The 24,053-nt window shown below is 43.7% G+C and overlaps 1 protein-coding gene across 4 annotated transcripts in view; it reads right to left on the reverse strand.

The window, feature by feature from the left end:
* Positions 1–3,600: 3,600 nt before the first annotated feature.
* MAPKAPK3 (MAPK activated protein kinase 3) overlaps positions 3,601–24,053 on the reverse strand; it is a 114,415-nt gene continuing 93,962 nt past the window's right edge. For 3 of the 4 annotated variants that reach the window (XM_084214742.1, XM_084214740.1, XM_084214741.1), the window contains exons 3-11: positions 18,789–18,928; positions 17,899–17,963; positions 15,725–15,804; positions 14,180–14,303; positions 12,646–12,721; positions 12,342–12,466; positions 10,404–10,489; positions 7,653–7,733; positions 4,037–6,299 (exon numbers count right to left, since the gene is read on the reverse strand). In XM_084214742.1, coding sequence (XP_084070868.1) covers positions 6,141–6,299; positions 7,653–7,733; positions 10,404–10,489; positions 12,342–12,466; positions 12,646–12,721; positions 14,180–14,303; positions 15,725–15,804; positions 17,899–17,963; positions 18,789–18,928 — 936 coding nt within the window. In that variant the 3' untranslated portion in view covers positions 4,037–6,140. Of the gene's footprint in view, positions 3,793–4,036; positions 6,300–7,652; positions 7,734–10,403; positions 10,490–12,341; positions 12,467–12,645; positions 12,722–14,179; positions 14,304–15,724; positions 15,805–17,898; positions 17,964–18,788; positions 18,929–24,053 lie in introns of those variants that run through there. The other variant, XR_014616495.1, reaches the window with a different exon arrangement.

Raw genomic sequence — 24,053 nt, forward strand, 5'->3', positions numbered from 1 at the left:
GAAGTGGTGGTACAACTGCAATTGAGCCAAGAAAAGACAAAAACCATTGCATCATGGAATGGTAGCCTCGGGACAACTAATTAGAATTTTATTCAAGACAAAAGTCAAACACGTAGTGGTAAAGTGCAAGATAGAAATGCAAAATTCCAAAAGCAAAATTGAAAGGTAATTTCACCTTACAAACTTTCTGCAAGCAGCTTACTCAGGCAACTTTAGGAGAGCAGAAGTTAATCTGCAAAGATTATTTATTCAGTCATTAGTTGCTCTAAAAAAAAAAAAGCTCTATTAATTTGGTTCACTACCAGCATTTACTCAAAAGTTTCATTTATAAACATCAAGCTGATCCTTGCTTTAGACTAACTCAGAAAAAAACCCTGGAGTCTGTACTGTAGATCTATCTTTAGGAAAACATAATTATTTCTGAATCCAGGAACTGCTCTGGGTTGGAGCAGCAGCTAATATCCTAACCAGAATTTCCTTGATCATTACTCAAGCAGTAGCATTTTTATTTAAAAAAAAAACTTAGTCCTCCTCCCCCACCAGTTTCCCCATTTCTCTTCTAACACATTCCATTCTAATTTTAGTCTTTTGAGAAGGTTTTTTTCCAGATCAACCCACTCTTTTTCACATTTAAATAATTTTCAGTTTTTAAAAGAGCTCAGTTTTAGCAGGTGCTTCAGTAGCTAGGCAATAAGAAGTCTCTTGGGAACATCTTCCATGTTTCCCAAATGGATTAGCCTGGAAATTTGGGGAGAACACATTAGACAAAATAACTATGCTGCTTAAGAGTTTCATTCCAGCTTTGAAATTCAGAGAAAGAAATGCAGTCCCCAAAAGAAGCATTTGTGCTCCCTGTTAACAAGTGAAGAAACAGCTGCTACACTGGCACTACTGGGATGGACCTTGGAGGCAGGAAAATTCAACAGACACACTCAGAAGCCAAACATGGAAGCAAACAATGCAGCTCCTCCTTTTTGGCATTATTCAGCTTCAGTGTAGCCCCAGGACCAAGAATTCTCCATGGTTTGCAACCCTGGCCCCAATGAGTGCATTTCCCTGGGCCACAGTGGGAAAGGCCCCAGCACAGTGTCAAAGCAGCAGAGATTTCACCAGGACCTGCAGCCCCACAGAGCTAAACCAGGATTGTTATCAGCAGCTCTGGGAACTGAACTCAAGGCCAAGAGTTCTCTTTAGGATACCCCTCTCCTGATAAAAAGACAGCCTGGCCCTCCCCATCATCTCCAGCTATTTGAAAGACACCTTTTCCCTCTTTTGGCTCCTGGAAGCTCAAACCACTGCAGTACATTTCAGCAACTGCTTCTTCTTGTGGTCCCAAATTGCAGGAGGAAACCCACTGACAGTGATGCCTGTGTGCCTTGATGCAGTTAGAGCAGACCTGTGAGACTTTGGCATCTGGCAGATTCATGAGGCAGGAAATTTAAAAATAAATGTAATGCTAGGCATCATTTACAGATTTACCAGAATAGATGTTCATCTACAGTCACAGGGTTATCTTCCACATTTCCCTAGAGTGCAGCAACATCCTCCTTCTCCAGTGCTAAAAAAGACTAATAAAGAGTTGAATGTATCTTGCTATGTCTGTACAGAGGTAGCACCTGCAGTAAAAAAGTAAGTTGGAGTAGAATACAACAGCAGGCATTTCATATCTTATTCTTCAACATGACATATCATCCCCCATTTCTGCTCCCTTTGCTCCATTAAATTCCTCTAACCACACAAACTGAAAATAAATAATCCTATTTTAAAGCTGGACTTAATTCTCAAAAAGAATTTTCTTACCCGGTGCAAAGATTTCAGGGAAACATTTCCTCAGCAAATGTTATTAACTGGTTTTGCTCTAACCTCTATTTTCCACAGGTGAGATACATTTCAGTACAGAGATGAGGACTTGCCTGTTAGCTTGCAAGAATTTGTAACAAGATTTTTTTGTTTTGAGTGCCTTTCAAGATTGCTTCATTGCCTTTATCCTTTTTAGGCTCTCTAAAAGAGAATTAACCATGTCCATACCCAGCTTTGCCAGCTCCACTACTGAGAAGAGTTGGGTGAAGAGGGGAAATATTGGAACCTAAAAAAAAGAAAATTCTGATATTTCCACAGTAAAACTCTCCAAAACATTTAATCTTAGAAAAAAGGAGTTGTCCTGCATGTGAAGTCATTCCCTGCTTGCTTCCTTCTCTTTGTCCCTGAGGTTTGTTAGCTGAGCTGGCTCCATCCTTGGGCTAAGCAGGAGAACACATCAGAGCAGCTGAGCACACATTAACACCTCCTCCCCACCTGGACCACAGTCTAAAACAGTACAAGTACTCGTGATTCCCTGCAAGTAATTAAAACCTTTGGCTCTCTCCTCCTCACTAAACCTTCCTCTTCTCAAAAGCACCTCTGTCTAAACATGGGCCAAATAAAGTGTGAATTAAAAAGAGGACAGGGAAATTAGATCAAACTGAGTATGTAGCATTCTCATTATCCCTCATGTCAGACAAGTCAGAAGCACTTATGTAATTGGGCCTCCAGACTCAAGGCAGTGAAGTGTTAAGACAGAAAAGCAATCCCAGGACTGCATGCTGGGTTTTGACAAATAGAAAAACACAGAATTAGGCCAAGAGCTTATCATTAATGTGAGTTTTTAATTGTAGCATGTCAAACCCAGGTTCACCATGTGGCACATGTGGTCAAAGAGGTAAGAAAGTGTGCAGTGCAAAAGCTGGGAGAGTGAGGGAGGGAATTTCCTGTGTCCCTGGGTAGACATTTATGTGTGGATCAGAGCAAGAGCCCTGGTGAGAGCCCATGAACCACGTGTGAGGAGCACAGTGCAGAGAAACACAAGGGGAGGCAGCAGCCCATGAGCAATCGCTGCGAAAAGGGATGGGGGTGGGGAATTGTGCACAGGCCTTTTTTAGCTTCTGCTGTAAAAAATAAATAGACCTTTTAATCTGTGTTCTCCTTGAAGCCTTCTCTATTGACCATTCATTTCTTGTGTCCCTTCCTCTATATGGCTGATGAATATGCAAATGCATAATCAGTTCTGTAATAGCCTATCCTTTCTAAAAGCAGGCTATAAATTTGGATCCTGAGCAGCAGGTTCTAAAAAGCCTATTATATGACATGGCTGGGGGAAGAGGCCAAACATCAGAGCTCACCAGAGCTCTTTATAACCTGTGTGAATGCAGGGAGGAGGAGGGTCCTCCCCAGAGCCTTGCTGGCAGCCAGAGGGACAACACCTTCTGCAGAGCCATGCACCCAGAGCAGGGCCTGAGACACTGCAGGGTGTGGGGAGCTGAGGGCAGGTTGGCTTTGGGGAGCTGAGGGCAGGTTGGTTTTGGGGAGCTGAGGGCAGGTTGGCTTTGGGGAGCTCTCAGAGCCATGGGGCAGGGGACAGGTGGTGTGGCGGGGCCAGGCAGAGCCGAGCCCATCGGATGCTCCATCCATCCCTACATCTCCATGGAGCACACAGGCCCTGCTGGGGCACACAGGCCCTGCTGGGGAAATGCCTGCACCCCAAACCTGGTCCCTGGCAGCCCCTCCCAGCTCCAGGTGACACAGAGCCAGGTAAAACAGGAGCTGTCCTGCTCCACTGGGCTGCAGAAGGCAGCAGTGCCCAGAGCAGGGCAGCAGTTTGAGGCAGCTGTTTCCCAGCTCCCAAGGAGTCTCCTCCTTCCCTCTGTGCAATAAACACAAACCCTTCTGTCCAATACTTGCATACATTTCCATGTCTGCCATTTTGAGGCCTCCTCTGGTTTCTGCAGGGCTTTACAGCATTCCTGGGTGCTGCTGCTGCAGGGTAGAAGGCAAAAACTGTTAGTCTGAGTTTAATGAGATGGGATTGTCCTGCTACACAGGGACAGAAAGCTGAAGGTGCTGTGCCAGGTGCCTCAGTTCCAGATTCTGATCTGCAGTAAATACTGGAACCCCACAGGAAGGAATCAGGCCCAGGTGTATTTTACAGGTTTTTAACAGAAAACCACCCAGGAACAGACATATCTTTGAGCTCCAGAATGAACTGACAAGCCAGGTGGGAACTGAGAACTCCTGCTCAAACCTTGGCCAAGGCAGAGGAAGAAAGTTGGCTTGCAACAGTTCAGTGGCACTGTCCCTGAGGCAGACAGGACAGGACACTATACACTGCTTGCCCTGGGAACATCCATCACCCTCATGGGGCACAGAGATGGAATGGCAGCAATAATGTACATATCTCCCTCAAAAAAATTAGGTAAAGGGACAGAAGCTTGGACCTGGCTCTAATTCCAACTGTTGCATCCTGAACACATCACAACTCTTCATTTGCAGGTAGTGAAATAATATTTGCATAATCCATTGGAGTAATATGGCAAAACAAAAACATGAAGGACATGCTATAATCACAGATACCCAAAACATGAAATAATTTAAGACCACAACTTTACAGAGATTGATATTGAAAACCAATACCTTGTGATCTTATAAAATGTTCAAAGTTGGGCAGCTTTTGAATATGGACATCATGGAACACTTTCCTTCTCCCCTTCCCTGTCACCTTCAGCACAATGGGTCTTGCAAAGCAATGCAAACTCTGCAACAACTCAACAAAAACAGGGATGACAGGAGGAAGGAGTGTTAAAAACTGATTTTAATAAATCATGTTACAAAACCCTAGGACCAGTTCACAAAGGAGAAGTGAGGTCTCATTCACCACTCTGAAGATGGGAACTGGGCTCACCAGACAAGGTCCAAAGCCTTGAGCTGAGCTTTGCTGTGTGTCACTCTGATCTGACAATTCAGATCCACTCTGGAGCCCTGTTTTCCTTTTTGCCTTTCTACACTCTTGCAGGCCTATAACACACCAGTACTGTGGCCTACCTCAAAGGTGTATTTGCCTGCATCACTGGAAGTACATCATATTCATCCCAGACTCTGATAACACTTTCACAAATATTTGCTTCACCGAAATGAAAAATAAAGCCAAACCCCAAAATACAGTGAGAGAAAATATTTTGATCACAAAATAAAACATACCAGCAAACCAAGGCCAGGTTCCCATGAAATAAGAAGAATTAAAACAGGAAAAAAACAATGGATGGATGTACTTAAAAGCAATCTTCCTTTAGTAGTGAAAATCTTTGGATCCTGAAACACCACCTAATCACCATAAATAAAGTACCATCCTCCCCCCTCCTGACCCCAGGAAACAAACCAAACCCAACACCCCACAATTTGCTGTGATCAGCACATCTTAGGCACAGGATGTGGAGATAATTACCAGAAGGGATGCTGGCAGATTACAGGGTCCATTCAGAGGACATGCATTTGCCACTTCTTCCCCAAATTTCAGAAATCTCTCTTCTAAAGCAACCCCTTGCACGTCCAGCTGCACGCCCTGGAGGTTGTGGATCCAAGGGGAACAGCAATATTCTCTGCAGGATGCTTTCAACTACTTAAATCCTGACTGAAACTCTTCAGATAAAGTACCAGTTAAATTAAAAACATTACAAGAGAGGGGTCTGACAGTGGCAAAGATACAACATAGTGGCTACAGCTCAGAAATTTACTGTTATCAAATGGGAATCCATGACAAACTCAAATCTTCATATGAGACTACACAGAAGACTTTATGGAAATGGAAATGTATGGATGCTTTTTCCTGGAACAAGAATATCTGTTTACAGTTTAGGTGATGTTCTGTAACTATAGGAGGTAAGTTTCGAAATATAGACTATTACCAATTCTACTAAACTACTAAAACACTCAGCAGAACACTTGGCACTTTCCTATTCCCCGGTTTAAAACAGCAGCAGAAGCTACTCTTGTAGATGGCTGTTAAAGCCTCAGTGCATTAATGTGCTGAGACTGCCTCCTGTTCTCTCCTCTTGTCCCACACAGCTAAAGCCAAACCAAAAACCTGTAACACTTCTGGCATTACTGTACCTTCCCTTGCAATATGCAACAGAATCATGTCAGATCCATTAGTCTTCAAAAGCAAAGCCCTGATTCAAGTTATCAAAACATTATCACACTGTTCCCTCTTTGCAGGATAGCATCTTCACAGTCTCGTTGCCTTTGTGGTGTGGACTGAGATGATCACATGATTTTCAATTGCTCTGTTGAACTTTTACCCTCCACCCCCAGGTCCCTCTTGGCTCCTGCCCTCACTGGTTGTTGCAGCCCGGGGCCGCCGAGGAGGCGCCCGCCTGCTTCTGCTTCTTGCGGCGCTTGTTCAGGAGGCGGTTGTTGGACGTTTTCAAGTCCTTGATTTTCACCTGATCATAGTCCACCCTCATGGTAGCCAGAGCACTGGTCATCTCCTCCTGCAAGCAAGCAAGCAATGTAGTGAAGCCCCTGAGGCAGCGAGCCCACAGCCACCCCACCCTCCAGCCTGGAGAGGACGGACACACTCTGTCAGCCCTGACCAGCAGGAGCTGAGCCCTCTCCGTGCACTGCACCAGGAACCAACCCCTTCACTGGTGGCTCCTTCCACCAGGGCTCAGCCAGCAGGAGCTTTTCTCACAGCATTTCACAGTGAGCACACAGGACCCCACTCTGCTGGCCTAAATTCCACGTCTCCCTATGGCCAGCACTTCTCCCTGGCTGGCTCTGTGCCTCCACACAAAGATCTTTAAAAGTATGCGCTTCAAATTCACACACCTCCTAAGTTTGAATTAATGCTTAAGTACAGGAACATTTTAAACTTTTTAATAAGGTTGTAAAGAAAAATCTGTTGAAGAAAAAAAAGGTCTAAACATTTGGTTCAGGAAAGGAAAAACAATTCAATATCATGGCTATGTTGGTAGCTCGAGGGAATACCTCTGGGACCTACACAGAAGCACAAGCATAAGAAATTCTCAGAAACATGGAAAATAAGGCAGCTAAGTGAAAATATCTACTTGATCTCTAACTCAGAAGGTAAATGTTGCGTAGGTCCTAAAAAATTTTACCATTATGTAGCTCAACAGCTGAAACTACAGATCAGTGATTTACATAAAATCAATAATGAATAAAATACACTACAGGAATGTTGCAATTGTCAAAATTCTAGGAAATTTGAAGGGCAGAAAACTCAGAATTAATTGTAAAAGCATGCCAACCTGTTAAAGACCAGCAGGAAAGAGTTAAGACTTTCAGGGTGCCCTACAGCAGGAAGCATTCAGCAGTCATTGGTACACACAGTAGGTAAGGCACCAGCTTAGATTAAGATAATTTTTTTTCTCTCCTCCTCCCCCCCACCAAAAGACAAGACTAAGGTTATTCAGTGCTGTTCCACAATTCAAAAGCACTGCAGAACACCAGAATGCAGCTCACCCCTCCCACCTGTCCCCCTACATTTTCATCACATTCTTCACTGTAATGAAGCTCAAACTGCCCCAGCACGGTCCTCCTCCTCCCTGGGTACATGCAGAGGCTCAGCAGGAGCATCATTCATGCCTTTGATCACAACCACCATCTTTGCTGCTATCTAGTGCAGCTGTAAGGCTGCCAATGAAGCTCAAATAGCATTCCTTCTTTTTTTAAGCAGTTCTCATATACATTACTGTTCTAACCAAGACTGTTTATGGCACCCTTGTTTGACATTATTGTATTCAAAATAGCCACAGTATCCAAGGCAGCACATTTCATCTCCTAGCACACTTGACTTAAAGAAATCTCAATTTGGATTGACTCACTTTAACTTCATCCCAGTGGTCTTTATCCTCTTGCAGGACCCGTGCAGTGTGAAGAGGAGTTGGTGGCACTGACATTGATCTCTGAGAACAAAGAAAAATACCAAAAGAAGTTCTGAAAAACAACAATTGGGAAATGATTTCTTGCTCTTCTCTGCTTATGAAGGGCATAAAATTTGATCTAATGTCTTCCAATGGCCCTCATTATTCCTGCTTCCAATCACTCCACAAACGAACTCATGTGCAGGAGGATAGGACTACATTCCCCACACAACATTTAAAGAACAAAAAGAGAGAGAAATCAGCGCTGAGCTTCTTTCACTCTACTCCCTCCCAGTCTGAACAATTTATCCAAACAGTGTTGGATAAATTTTTATGTATGTTTTAGATTTTAACTGTCATTTCACTATTCATTAGTCAATGTCTTAAAGTGGTTAATTTAACCTTTATTTCCTAGGAATTGTTGTAGGAGACATTTTCTTGCACAAGCATTAACTGAGATCACCACTTCATCAGTCTAAGTGAGCCCCAAAGAGGAAATGACACAATTGTTCTGAGCAAGGCACAGCTCAGAAGACAGTGCATCCACATGAAACAGATATCTGCTCACCTGCCATGAAAGATCAGGAGATACTTTACATTACAATAAGGGACAATTTCTAAAGCATGAAGCACAGTTCCCTGACTGAACTGGAAGAATCATGGCAATTCTTGCCAGCCCCTAACCCGAATCATAATTTCACTTGGATACTCTATTTTCCTTATGCTTTCTACCCAAGCTTGCTGTTTGCTGCTGTGGCATCCTACAGCTGCATGTCAACAAAGTCTAAGGAGATCCCTGTAAAAGAAACCCCACACTGGAACCAGTGCTTATGTTCCTCTAGGCTCAGAGCAGCAGTGCAGCAGTCACAGAAGTAAAGCAGAAATCCTGACTCCTGCATCCTGTGGACAAGGACCCCAGCTGGCCAGGGTACAGTTTTATCAAACACAGCTGGGACAAGAGAAATGGAAAACAAGCAGACTGGTTTCAGTGCTGTCCCTGACTCTGCTTCCCTGTGGAAGGTGCCTTTCTGCTGTGAGCTCCTAATTGTTAAAAAAAATTTTATAGACAAGGAACTAAATGAGTCTGTGCTCCACCTAAACTGACAGTTTTTGCCTACTTCACAGTAAAACACTTCTGTCATCCATCTCAAAAAAAAAAAAAAAACAAAAAAGGGGAAAGAAAAAAAAAGAGCCACAAGCACCCTCCCCTGCTGCAACTCCCTAGAGTTGCACAAGCAACTCCTCACGTTTCCACTCTGGGATTTAGGAAAAGGGAGAACACAGACACTCACTGTATTGGTCTTTCCCTCTCCCTCCCTCTGCCCCCTTGTGAGCAATAGGTTCAGCAGAAAAGAAAGCCAACCTGCAGCTTTCCTCCAGGAAGAGTATTGGAGCAGGGCTCCCTTTGGAGCAGGTGCAGCAGAGTCTGCAGACCTTGCCTCTAATCTCCTCCTCATTAATTGGCTCTGTGCATATTCCAATAACAAGTGTCACTGTAGGTGGCAGCTTCCTTAGCTATTAGGCACTCACTCCATGAAATTCCTCACCTGCTGACTTCTGAAACACTTTCTTGGGGCTTCAGACACTCAAAGCTGGAGATATTTATTCTGAGCAGTGATTACATTTTTATTTGGTTAAAAAAGACTCAGAAACATTGTCTGGGGTCTGTTCTACAGAGTCTTTACACCCTCAGTTTCTCAACTCTAAATGACAACACCTTCCTACTCCATCAGGATGTCCTACAGCTGCATTTCACTCGATTCCAAGGGCTTCCAGATCCTGCAGCAGGCATTGTAGGAATGGGGACAATCAGCCACACCTCTGGCTTGGGCTTCTGCCCATGCTTTGAGGATCAGCACAGACACACCAGCACCATGGGAACAAAGGGAATCCTACAGCAGAAATGATTCTGTTCCTGGCTGATGATTCTTTGGGCAGCGAGAACAAGACTGGTATTTTTTTAGACACAAATGTGAGAAGTATAACCTACTATTTTGAGGGACACCTACAGAGCAGAGATGGTATCATGAAACTCAGTCTTGTAACTTCTGGGATTTGTGTCTCTTATTTGAAATAGTCCATATTGTATTAATAAAGTAATTTTTTCTTTTTTCCCCAAAAAATTTCTTTTAAGGAGAAGTAAATTCAACGAAGTCATAGAATGAAACCTGAACTGGGACCATAAATAGCTCTTTGTACCACCCTACCTGGCAATCTCTCACATGGCAATAAGAGACCCTCGCTCCTCCCCCATGCATTTCCGAACTCTGCCAAGGATGAGAATTCCCACTGAGCACAGGAGCATGTTCACCCTGACACAGCTATGCACAATGGTGCCTGAGACCACTAATAATAGCTCTTTAAATCCTGCACTGATGAAGTAAGCACACAGAGTTTATTTTTATATTTTTAAAGAGAGTAACACATGCATATGCTGCAGAGTCAACAGAGACTGCCTGCTCACAGAACATAGAGACATTTTTGGCTGTTGCTTCCAAGGACACAGCTGTGGGTGTCTCCCCTTGTGTGTCCTCTGCTAACAGCAAGAAGAATTGTGGCTTTACAGGCAGGTGACCCTCTGTGGAGGGCACAGGAGGTTAATTAAGGGACCAGCAGTAATAACAGCCCTTCTCTTGCTGTGCTGTGTGGAGCTATATCCACGTTCTGCATGTAAGAATCAATTTGTGGTGTAAAAAGAGATCTAAGACTCACATTAATCCAAGGGTGATTCATAAACTGAGAGACTGTCATCCTCTCTGTTGGGTCAGTCTTCAGTAAATGGCGAATGAGTTGTTTGGCTGAAAAACAGAACCAACACGGCATGCTGTAGTCTAGGACTGCATTCCCAAACAACCTTGGAAACACAAGGACCTGCTGAATGAAGAAACACGATTTTGCACAACTGAAAACACCTCCCAATTGCTGTGACTGAGTTAAAAAGCCACATACAGTGGGGCAGGTTACTGTGTTTAAAGGGGCAAAACAGGAAAACATCCAAAACAAGAGGCAAGAAGGAAAGAAAAGACTGGGAATTCCAGCTATGCTCTCTACATCACCAAACCAACTGCTTTGAGAGCAACAGTTGGAGGAAAAGAAAAGCACAGGGACAGAGAACTGCTAAGCTGCCTGCCTCAAAGATGGCAACAAGCTGGGCATTATGGGCTGAATTAATACATAAACCGATCTTTTAAGAAATGATGGAGGACAGCAACTAGCACAGGCTGTGGAAAAAAGGGACAACAAACTTTGACAACTGAGAGGCCACTAAAAAGACAAAAAAGTCAAATAAATGGATTGCACAAACTGGCTTTGCAGCAGCTTTCTGTGAACATGGGATTTGCCAAAGCAAGAGCACTAATAACTGAGATATGAGATGGTGAGAGGCTAGACAAGGGTTTCATTAGCGTGGGTGGACAGACTGGAAACACTGCATCCAAAGGAAGTTATTTAGAAGGACTTACACAAAATTTCCTTAGGAAACCTATAAGAACTTCTAAATAAGAGTTCTCTTTTAGGAACATCACATGCAAGATGACTAAATGCTTGTAAGAAGTTGCCAGAGGTACAAGTTTAATTTGTTGAGAGAGGCTGCAAAGGACAAGGACAGCACAACATAGGGAAAAAAAGAAGCAACCTCCTGCAGGTGCCTCATCAGCCTAAAGAACAGCCACAGATGAGATGATCTTAATAGGATGGAAGGTAGAGGGACCCTATCTCCATCCACACAAGCACACAGAAAACCTACACACAGTGCAAGTGCATGTTCTCTCACCTAGCTCCTCTAGCCTGTTTTTAACTGTTGGAACATGAGCAAGACCCAAAGGAGAGAAAATATTTAGCTTGAAACTAAAATATCTCCCTCAACAATGTTCAGCAGGCTGTGCTGCACACAGCCATGAGATGCAGTGAGGGGTGAAGATGCCACAGAGCACCGCAGGGTCCAAGGATAATTTGTTACTGCTAAACAGGAGACAAAACCAGGATCACGGCAATATAAAGGGCTTGTAAGAAAAACAGATAAGCCTAGACATTGCTGACCCTTCTCTTTAATATGACAGGCAGGTGAGACTTCCAGCTTATGAGACTGTCAGGATAAGAGGGAATCAAAAATATCCACTTTCAGGACACTGATTTGAGCCCAGCAGCTTTTGATCAATGACTTATACAAAATAAATTGTTGACCTTGATTTAAGTGGTGGCTGGCAAATTCCCACATCTCAAAAAGCTAGCATGAAAACTTGCCATCCTTGCTGGCTGGATCACCAAGGAGGGCAAAGACTGAATAAATTCTTAAGAGAGTTTGCCTTTCTTCCAGCTCAGCTTGCATTGGAGCTGTCCAGGCTGTCTCCTGTCTCCTTTCTCAGGATTAGAGACTTCTCTTTCAAGAGGGTTTAATATCAGCATTCACTAGCACTAGCTGGATTTTGAAAGAAGGTTTTCAGTAGTCATTTGCTTTTTGTAGCACAGAGGTTGCTGGCTGGTATCTGAGTTCCCAGTCGTTCTCTGTAGCACCTTACAGAAAATTGATTTAAATTGTAGAAGAAAGGGAAATAAAAGCTCAGACAGATTTTTAGAAATAGTCTCTTTGTAAGCACTGCAGCACTGCACACCACCATACTCACACTCATCAGCACCAGGGAGGATTTTTACCTTCCTCTGATACTTCAGCCCACTCTGGATTGGGAAATCCATATTGCCCCATCCGAATTCTTCTCTTCATCCCTGGAGAAATGGCTTGACCAGTGTTTGAGTAGAATGGAGGGAACCCACACAGGCTGTAAGAGTGGACAAAAGAATTTTCATAACTAGGGGTGTCCTTTCACCTCTTAAAAAGTTTTATTCAAGCTGATATTCTACTGCAGGCTGCAGGATCCCAGTGAACAATTACTTGTGAGTGCAGATTTAACAAGTTGTGTTCTCTTTCTGTTCACCAAGTTCCTTCCCAAATACTTACAGAATATATGTGATGACACCCAATGACCACATGTCACATGATTTGTCATACTTCTCAGGACCAAGGACTTCTGGGGCTGGGGAAGATTAAAACCACAAGTAAACAGAGTACCAGGTATTTCTCTTCATCTCCATCACCTTGTAAGCAGCAGCACACTTCAACAACAGATATCAGAGGCATTCAAAAAACACAACTCGCTGCAGGAACTGGGTAGCACTTTCGATTGCCAAGTTCCTAAAGGCATCTAAAGTAGCTTTAAAAAGGAGGAACAGAGCTGGAAAAATGCCCTACTCCTCACCTTGGTGTCTCTCTGCTCAAGGGAGTACTAAGATTACCAAAAAGCAGAAGGAGCTACAGCTAAATGTGTGCAGGGAGACACTGCACTGAAAGAGGCAGGAGCATATGTTCCAGCAATCAGAATAGAAAGGCCCTACTGGAGCTGTGATAAAATTTTGAATGATACCTGGGTGGTGTATTTAGCTCCAGCAGCTACAGGGCACTGTATTTTTCTTCGGCCTCCAGAGCATTATATTTTTTCCACTAAGTAACAAAATTAGACAGAGATACATTTAGAGGGGATTTTCTTTTGTCCCCTGGGGCAGGTAAACTGCCAGGGAGCTTGATTTGGTAAGGAAAATTATTCTTTAAACATATGAGCAATCATGCTGGTTTATAAAAAGGTGTTGAGAAGGGAAATGTCAGCTTGTTTATACACAAATATAAAGGCATAAAACCATACGTGTGTAAACTCCTTAACATTTTATCACTAAACCCAGCTCACAAAAATACAGAAGAAGGCATCAAAAAAAGAGTATTGCTAATGTGATTATCTGCTCCCAGTGAATAAGTCTCTTTCAATACAGAAAACTATACAAACTTTTATCAGAGAAGTAATTTTTCAAACAAATTAAGTCCTTTTTCCAGCAAAGAAATTCCAAGCATGGACTGCCCCAGTCAAACCATATGATGAATGACTATTAACTCAAGACTAAAATGAGTGCATGAAGGACACTCTGCTGTGGCATTCATTACACAGTGCTTCAACTTTGGACAAAATGAAGGAAAAATTCTACTGCGATTAAGTCATGTTGGTTCTTCATTACTAATTCCTCAATCTGCCAGCTTAAAGAAGTTTTACAGCTGAGGCAATACTCTTCTCTCTTATTGCTTTAATTTAAGTTATGGGAAGTTTAGCACAGAAATACCCAAATATCACGAAGCTCAATTCAAATTATGGCTTTTATTGCATCATTCAGAGGAAACATCAGGATTACTTCATGTGTAATCAGAAGGAATTCCCTCTCTCTCCTTGTATATCCTCATTTGTATCTCTTATGAAGGCTTTTTCCTCTGCCACCAAGGCAGAAAACAGGAGCACTGAACTGTACTGGAACCAGACTTTAGGTTTGGATTGGATCCCAGTTTAAATCCTGGAGGCTAACACTTCACATTACATCCAGAATAGAAGATTTCCCACCCACTACAAGGGAAGGAATGACTGAAACCCAAAAGGAATGTGCCTTGGATAACTCACCCACATAATAAGGAGTGTAACAGGGGGTCTGCAGTGCATTTACAGTGGTTTCTTTGGCAAAGCCGAAGTCTGTGAGTTTGAGCACAGTATCTTTGTCTTTAGATGTGTAAAGCAGGTTTTCAGGCTGGAAGGCCACCAAAAGAGGATAAACAGGACAATGAAGAGATGTCTCTGATGAGCTGACAGGTCAAACACACCACCACCATTTAGGTCTTCTTACTTCTGTCATAACCCCACCAGACACACAGAAAGTTCCCTCCCAACAGGCACCACTTCTCCTCAGACTAAGCATCAACATCCTTCTTAGCAAGGTTATTTGGGAGAGAAAACCACAAAACCCTGTCCAGTGGGCATCCAGTCTGGCTTCTTGAACCTCTCCCAGTTCCCTGCACTTCCTGGGACTGATCTGTGCGGTGACAGCAGCTGATCTGACATCACACTGTGCCTCAAGCACCCGAGGGGCAGGACAAGGGAAATCCTCAGCCAAAGCCCCCATGAAGGAACTGACACAGCTCCAGCAAAATTAACTGATGCAGACACAGTCCCTTTGCTGCCCCCCCAGCTCTGTCTCCTGAAACCTGAAGAAATTCCACTCTTCCTCCACACCCCATACAGGCAGAAGTGGCACAGAGGGAAATACAACTCCTGTGCTCAAGAACAGGGACAACAGGGTATTTCCATTATCTCCAATTTGTTCAACTCATTTCTCAGTTTACCCCCCGGTGACACCATGATGTGTCAGCTCTCCCTCCAGCTAAACACACAAACATCTGTAGAAAATCCACCAGCTCAGAGCTGTGGAATTGATCTGATGCCTCAGTCTATCATTACAAGCACAGCTCTCCTGCACATTCCATCCCCTGCTGTGTCCCTGCACTGGAAATGCCAGGGTGCAGCGAGCTCAGCTTTGCTTGTGCTGTGCACTTCAGAGCATGAACACAAAATACACCCCTACAGACTCTGGCAAACCCCTACAATGAGATTTGGGTTCAAACTTCACCTCATCTGAGATCTCCCTATTTTCCCAAATATTATTCACACATTTATTGAAGTGGGTTAAATGCATGAAATTGATATTATTTCTCCCACAAGCTTCCCCTTTTTCTGAAGGGGGTTTTGCTGTTTGAGGTTTTTGTGGGTTTTTGTTTGGTTTGGGTTTTTTTTTTAATACAAGTATGATGCTAAAAGCAACTAATGACTGGCAAAGACTGTACAAAGAGGCATCTATAAGTTATAGATTCACTTGAAGGAGTGCTATTTTCTAGCTAATTAATGTATTGCAAGTGGGCAGTACCTCTTTAACTAAGCATCTGACTATCATGAGATTTTTCTGCATTCCGTACACAACTGGAAGGCATTAGCACACATGAATATTCCAACCTTGGACTAGTTGCAAACTAGTGAGCAAATCCTTTCTCACACTGGCAGAGGAACAGGGACACTTTGACCATCTGACTGTACTCCCAGTTCTGTTAAAATCACTGCTGCCCAGGCTTCTTCCTGCCATAAGTTCTGGTCCCCAGCCCACACACCTTGGGGCCTCACCTTGACGTCTCTGTGTGCAATGTTCATGGAGTGCAGGTACTGGATGGCTGTCCCAATGTCTCTCATTATTTCAGAGGCCTCTATAAATACAATTTTAGAGAAAGGTCACATTAACATTCCCACTGTAATTCAGGGACATGCTTGGGAATGCTTATGGCTTACAAACAGCTTGCTGGAACATGGGGCAAGCGTCAAGACTAGAGGAACCCTAAAATTAGCCCTAACAGCTGTGTTTTGGGTTTGCAGGCACCAAGCCCCCGACTGCCTGGCTGCTCAGTCTCCTCCTGAGCAGGCACTGCAGCCCAACAGCTCAGACTCCTCAGGAGCTTGGAAATTCATGCTTTAATTTGCTCACGAAAAAAAGCAGCAAGAGCAGAGCAGGTACACAAGCAGTAACTGTTAAGAAAAGGAGGCCCAACAAGAACCTATCTCTGATTGTCCAGGACACGTCCTTGGTTGTTTGAGAGAGAAATTTAACTTTCAACTTCTAGTTCAGGGGGATGATCTATCAGATTTTCTAAAAATAGAGCAACATAACAATACAGTAATTTTAGGATAGGTCACATCTTAATTCCTCACTGTCTTTAGAAGCTTTTCATCAGGAGGAACAAAATCAACAGTTCTATTCAGCAAAGGCCAAACTGTCACCTTTGAAATAATATGTTTCAAGAATTTAACATAGCCCCAGTGGGAATTTCTAATGGTGGAGTTACCTTGCAACAGCAGTGCTCTGGCAGTCTGGAAGGGTTCAGTTACACAGGGAGGGGTTTCAGAGCAGGGAGGAATGACAGTCCCATGTGAGCATTATATCACATCTCCATTGATAGGGAAACAACAGAAACTTCAACCTGATCCTCTGGGCTCTGCATAGGCAGAACTTGTACTGCAACCTGAAATCCTTTTTCACATGGCCTGAGAGTGAAATTATACAATCTCAGACAAGGATAATCAGAATGCAGAAACACTCCTATTCTTTGGGGAAAACCTTGTACAACCTCCTCCCTCCTGGTCCTAATGGGAAGCTGAGGCTATATAAACAGGCAGTGAACCTGGGGAATCCAGTGGCACAAGGCTCATTTACCTCAGGAAAGAATGAAGGTGGTTTTTGTTTAACCTGGTGATTTCTGAGGAAGTATTTATGTTATACAATGCTCTGCAATGTAGAAAAGTAATGTTTTTCGTAGAGTGCAGTTGCTAAAATTCATGGAATCAGTTTTCTCCCTGGAATTTGTCCTTTAGAGAAAAACAGATAATGTTTCTAAAAATGCTCATTTTCCCTGCACAAGTCTCTAATAGGACTAGAAAGGATTCATCCCAGGCTAGGAAACACACAAGAAGAAAACAGACTGGCCTCTACACCTGACCTGCAAAATAAGTCACAGTAATTTACAAGCTCGGGTGTGTATTTTTCTGCTTCTAATAATTTTGTCAGGCCAATAGTTACAAACACTATCACCTTACAAACATTAATGGTTTCACTCTGAGCAGAAACGAGCTCTTGTCTGCTCTGAGAGGGCAAGGAGAGCCAGGTTCAAGCAGACCTGTGGTTCTCTATCAATAATAAATAGCAAAGACAATAAAAATGGCAAGACTAGTCTAGTGCAAACTCTGTCCCTGCCTCATGGCAGGGCTTTACCCTTGCTTATTCCCTCCTACAGACAGGCAGGTTTGTTTACAGTGTGGTTAATAACACTTCCTTTCAAGCAGTGCTTTAAAACCCTTGAATAGGAGATGTTTCATCAGATGTGATTTGCTCATTATACTCATGACCCAACAGTGTGCAGTGCTGCTGCTGCTTGAGGGACAGCCAGAGAGAGATCCCAGCAGGAGCTGCACTGATCACAGTGGAGGTGCTCTGGCACAGGACCAGGGATCAGAGGAACAGACACTCTCAAGGTACAGAAGTGAAAAAGCTGAGCAGATTTGTAGGAAGATTTTTCTCTAAACCTTCCACATTTTGCCTGAACTTGGCCAATTCTGATAGTTCCTGGTTCTTGGCAACTTTTCAAAATCACTCTTAACACACAGTGGGATAAACAACAATAATAACAACAACAAACACCGCCATGGATAAAATCAAAGAAAAATTCCTAAAAGGAAACAGGGGACAGAGAAATGGAGAAGAAATAAAAAAATCTTTCACAAACTTTAAAATTAAACTTTCAATGTTTTACCTCTCTCAGTGAAAGCTTGGTCTCCTCTCTCCTGGATCCTGCTGAACAGCTCTCCTCCTTCCATGCTAAGACAAAGAACACAACAACCCCCACCTTATGTTAGCAGAAAGGACAAAATTAACCTGACTGTGCATCCATATAATCTCATGGAAACCACAGCAGGAACAGATAAAGATTACAGGCTGCCTCCTATGCCAGCACTTCCTAAACATCACACTCACTCACATCAATGCAGAAAGCCATTCTGATATGGCATAAATAGAAAACAAAATAAGACCAGAGAATTTTGATGCTTTCAGTTCAATGGACCCTGTCACAGGGAACATGACACACAAAGATGGGAAATCAGATATGCTGGCACTGGGAGGCTGTCAATAATCTTGTTTCATGTAAAGGGTGGAGAGGAAGAAAAAGAAAGAAGCAAAGACAACTAAAAGAATTATTAATTTGTCCTCAGTGAAAAGGACAATAACTGTAGTATTGGAGATTAGGGAGAGAAGAGGGAAAGTTAGAGTCAAAATAAGACAGATCACATTGGATCATTGGATTTACATCTGAACTTGGAAACTAGACACAACCAAAGCAGAATGTATTGGTAGAGACATCTTTCAAAGGTGTATAAACAGTCAGCTTTAATGAGGACAATTGCTATGGAGCACAATGAAAATTTATTTTCTGATAAAGGTTCCTCATTCTTCCAGAACACAGGATGGCTGGAACAGCTGCACTGATTTCCTTATCAGTTCCATAAAGGGAACAAGAGATTTCCTGTACAAACCAAAATTGTGCTGCTGAGAAATGTCCCAAGTGCCAGCCAAGCCAACACATTCTCCTACTCCCTCCATCCCTCCTAAGGCAGTGCCTGCTGAGGGGCTGCTGCTGGTCCATACCATTCCATGACAATGAGCAGGCATCTCTTCCCATTGTGGATGTTCTCATACACATCCAGGACATGGACAATGTGAGGGCACCCCGAGGCTCTCCAGTGATACTCGACCTCCTGACGGGCCTTGGGGTTGTCGTACAGGAGCTGTGGAGAGAGAGCAGAGAGCAAAGTCAGCCGGGCACCGCCGTCCTGCTGGCAGCTGGCACCAGCGTGCTCCGGGGCTCACAGATGAGCTCCTCATGAGCAAACCTTCTCCAGCCAAAGGATGAGAATCCACCATGACATTTTCACCTTCTCTGGGCTGTCCAACTTGTTAGACTGAGGAATACAGAAACAATTGGTCCATTAGAGCTGGAAGGGCCTTGAATGACAGTGAGGAGGGATTTTGAATCTGAGATGGAGACAGGTCTATCTTACCCAATTCTGGATGGGAAACAGCAATTTTTTCTTATGTGTTTGCTAAACTTTTAAACAGAGAATCCCCCTGCTAAGGACAATAACTCTTCCACCCGCCCTCAGCTGTTGGGAGAAGAGATTTCCAGGTGGGTGCAGTGCAAATCCTGCAAGTTAAGAGATTTGAATCAATGAGGACTTCTACAGTGACTCTGAATGTGCTTCTTAAATACTACACACAATTCTGACCCCACCAAGGTAAGAAAGGGACCTTGGGTCATCTAGATGCTTGAACTTTTTTTCTGTCACATGCAAGGCCAGTTTATTTCAAAGGCACTGATCTCTAGAAGGGCAGCAAGAGCTCATCCTTCCTGCAACCTCTGCACAAGAAGTGTGTCCCCTCCTGTCTGAAGCACTGCTCTGTACCCAACACCACAACTGAGCTTTGTGCAGCAGGGGCACATTGCTGAATTGTGCCTGCTCCTCTCTGCCTCGGCTCTCCAGACACCACTAACACTTTGTGACAGAGACTCCTTTACTGCACATTGGTACAGCTCCTGCACAATGCAGCTGTGATCTCAGTTTGATATGGTATGCCCTATGGTAATAATCATGGTGATGATGGAACAGCAACAAAACTGATGCTATATAAAGCATTGTTAAATGTAGTGAAACAGAATAAAAAACAAGCAAAGAACAATCACCTCTGATATATTTATGTTAGAAAAGGCTCACAACAACTGTTTTCAGACAGGCAAATAAAAAGTATCATTGATGACTATTAGGCCTTAGCCTGAAGCTCTTTCCACTCACATTTGCTATTAGGTTCCAGTGAAAACACAACTGCATGATAATTGCTGAAAACAAGAATTAACATGTAACCTGTCATTAGGGACCTATGAATCAGAGCAGGAAACTGTTTCCATCCATTAGCCAAGTTAAGCCACAAATGGTGTCACAGGCACCTTCAATACAGGCAAACACGTTTTTGAAAGGTCGCAGGAAGGAAGATGTAAATTCTGTTTTCTTTATTGACTTCAATACAGACAATTTACATCATTGGGAAAAAAAATCTTACACCTCTTTGCTGCTTCAGGATCTCTTTCAGCAGAGCAGACAAAGGAACACGGCAGGAAAGGTCTGTAGCCCCTCACACAATGCTGGGAAAGTGCTTGGGAATGACTGGAAGGAGGGTAAAAGCTTGTCTTCCAGGCCAGGAACAGGAAAAGGGTGACAAGTGCTCCTCTGCTGAGTGCACATTTTTGTTTTTCTGTGAAGCATTGGAAGGCTGCAGGAGGGGACAAGTGGGCCCAGGAGGGCAGCTGGCCCTGCAGCTGAGTGTGCAGCTACACCGTGCCCACCCGGGCCCCAAAGCTCCCGCACGGCTCCGGATTTCCAGCAGAGCAGGGGCTGCAGGAGCTCTCTGGCCAAGGGCACTGCCCTGGCAGCCAAGCTCCTTCTGCATGGCTGTCATTCTGCACCCAGAGCACACCCTTTGGGATCACTGTCTGCCTCTTCCTTCCTGCTCCAGCCTGGCTCTGGCCTCATTTCCAACAGAAATAACTTCCTAAAGAGAGAGATGGCTCCAATTTGGACAAAGAGCCCGCTAGTGAGTCCAAGTGTGCTTGCTTTGCTTCTTTCAGCCATCAGCCCATTCAGCAGCCTTTCCTTCACAGCCACTGTGCTCTAGCTCAGTAGGACTGTCCATCAGAATTTTCCCCTCTGAGCTTCTGAGTTTGGGCTATTGCCTAGAGGTCTCTTCAAAAGTTCATTAAATTACATGTGCCACAATGAAGCCCAAACACCCTCAAGACTAACCAGGCCTTACAGTGTTCATTGTTTGGATACTACTGGATTAATGCCACTTCTGAGGAGGATGCTTCCAAAAGCTTCTCCTCTATCCTGTGCTACTGATCAGACATTGCCATTCTCTATACTGATGTAACTGCACTATCATCTGTGTCTACTGTGCTTGCACAGTGCACAGAGATGCTATTTTTCAGGTTTGTACCGAGTGCCTATGAAAACTGTTTCAAAGAATGCAATTCTCCCTCTCTGAAAAGCTTTTACAAGCATTTGGATGCACACAAGGATGCTGCAGTTTCTTTTCTCCACACTTCAAGTAAGTTTTGTACACTTCTTCGTGCCAAGATTGAATGCACTCATGTCAAGATGACACCTGGAGGAGCAGAGAAAGGGAAATTCAAAAATAAAGAGCACATACACATACCAAGTAACATCTGATATACCAACCAACTGTTAACCTTTGGATTTCTCCTTCTGAACTTTAAAAATAAATTAAATCTTCTCTTTATGTCTAAAACTGGAAGGCAGAACTGCACCTTTTAAGACATTTTAGAGACACAGACACTTGTAAAATGAAAGCCATGTAGGGTTGAAAGCACCAATTCCTGCAAAATTTAGGGGATGATTTAGAAACACAGTCTAAAATTTTAGACTTATGATTAAATGTAACAAACTTGCAAAGAACCCAAATGGATATTTTGCCATCTTCCTGAGCCCAAAGAGCAACTGTACTTCTATTTCTGCAATAGCTTTGATAAGACTTCAACCAGGTTCCCTGATATTGTACAGAATGCAGAGGCAGTTGTGAACAAACCCAGAACTTCAGATCAGTTTCTAGAGCTGCTGGCTTGAGGGAAGAGCAGCTTTGCCCACAGGAGCCCCCAGTCATTGCCCTAAAGCTCCCTCGGGGTTCAGCTGAGTCACAGCATGTCACGATAGGCTGTGGGCAGGATCGTGAACAAGCCCAATTTCAAAAGCACACAAACCCCAAGAGAAATGCTCCATCTCCCAGTTTCTCATGAGACCAGATGACACAAAGCACAGCAGCCTTTGCACAACTCCAGGAGTGTGTGGTCAGACAAGACAGTTTGCACCAGGAGCTGCTCAGTACAAAACTGGAGTTTTGCTGGAGCTCAGCATCACCAAACCACTGCCTAAAAGCAGCAGATGAAACAGGGAAGTCACAAAAATGGGGTGATGGATGGAAGGTAAGAAAGTACAGGATGTGATCCACACAATTGTCCTCAATATCTGAAAAAGCTGAAGAGGGAAAAGAGCAGCACAGTGGGAGTGCTCAGGCTGTTCCTGAGGAACAAGAGGGCAGATGCCAGCAGACACTCCAGGATGTGCTGCCAGTTCAGGGCCTGGGCAGTGCAGGGAGGCCTGAACTCTTAATCTGGGGCATTGGCCTAGCTGGGGTTGGGGAGCACCTGCCAAACAAATTCTAAACTGCAGTTTGGAAGGCTGGCTCGGTGGAATTTCTTCCTGTGCAGAATTACTTGATAGAAAGGAAAAAAAAAAAAAGGTGGTGGTGGGGGGGGAAGTGACACAGTATCTTCTAATAGCTTTTCCATTGATTCAGTGTGGTATGCACAAGGAAGGACAGCAGGAGTCCTCATACCTTAATGGTCTGATCTATACAGGAAATACCTCAGGGCTCCAGGGAGTGGCAAGTGATCTTCTGGACTCTGAAACTGTAACAGCTGAGAGGGAAGATATCCATGGGCATGGGTAGGGAACAGGCTGAGGACAGGAAACAATCACTTCTCAGTGACTTTCTCTATAATATGCACTGCCAGATTACACAGATTCCTGTCAGACCTGCTGTCTCCTCCCTACATAGGAGATTAAGACCTCCACTATGCTATTTTATTTATTTTAAACTTCAGCAGTTCTTCCTAGTTCCAAACAGGTGCTGTGCTTGGATTAGAAGGGTTACAGGCTCAGTTCTCATCTACTCCATGTGCTACAACAAAGCAGCATCTGACACTGCAACCATGTCTTTCTTATATGCACCAATTTCAGAATCTGAACTCCCTTTCACAAGACTATCAGGTTTATAATCTCTCTGGTATCTTCCTCACAGGAAGGCTTCCCATTATTAAAACAGAAATGGAACCTGAAGAAATTTTCAGTCCTAAGGATCCTCAGCATTCAATACTGACATATAGGCACTTATATCTAGCTTATTTATGTCCCTAGCTAGGAAATAAAAGGTCTAAGGGGCTAAATGTAGGGGCTTTTTGCTTGCTTTCCTCTTTGTGTGTGGCTGTTACAAAAATGCTGAGTCCTACAAATAAGCTCTGGGAACTGAATTCACACTGATGCACAGAACCTGACACCATTTGCAGCAGAGCAGTTCTTCCAGTCATTCTTTATTCAAGAGGGGTAGATGGCAAAAAGAGGCTTGGATAATGTTTCTTTCATCCCCTCCCTCCCCTATGATACTAAAAGAAAAGGGGGAAAAAAAGAGAAAAAATAAAAGAAAAAAGAGCTATCAGTATGGCTTTGGATGTTTGGTCTTTTATTACATCCTGATTATTTCCAATATATCTTCTAATTTGATGTTAAGAATCTTTGTCTGTTTCCAGGTCTCTTCAGAAGGGCTAAAGCCATCCTTTGTGTTGGAGCACTCAAGGAATTGAAATGATCAAGGTTTCCACATCAGCAGTGCCCGTCATTGGAGCTGCAGCACGAGCCACGAGCGTGCCTGCAATGGCAGCAAGTGGGAATCCACTCCTGCAAACCTCCAAGAAAGCACCCATTCTGTTCTTTAAAATGAAAGCAAGACAACAAACTTCTGCTGGAATTATTTAGCACTGAAGCATCAGTCTAAGGGCTAAAACCAGGGCAGGCAGAGGTAGAGGGTCATCTATAAACCTTTCACTTTTCTGCTGTTATTTCAAATCCAGCTTAGGCTGTTGGAAATTAAAGTTGCTTGTAGGCTTCATTGAAACAAACTGTCACCCTATTTCCTGCAGAGCTGTCCAAGCTGCCACCACAGCTGGCATTCCCTGGCCTCTCCATGAGACTCAGACAGACAGCCAGTCCCAAAGGTGGACTTCTCCAA

Source organism: Fringilla coelebs (assembly GCF_963513975.1).
Source record: "Fringilla coelebs genome assembly, chromosome: 13".
Classification (NCBI taxonomy): domain Eukaryota; kingdom Metazoa; phylum Chordata; class Aves; order Passeriformes; family Fringillidae; genus Fringilla; species Fringilla coelebs.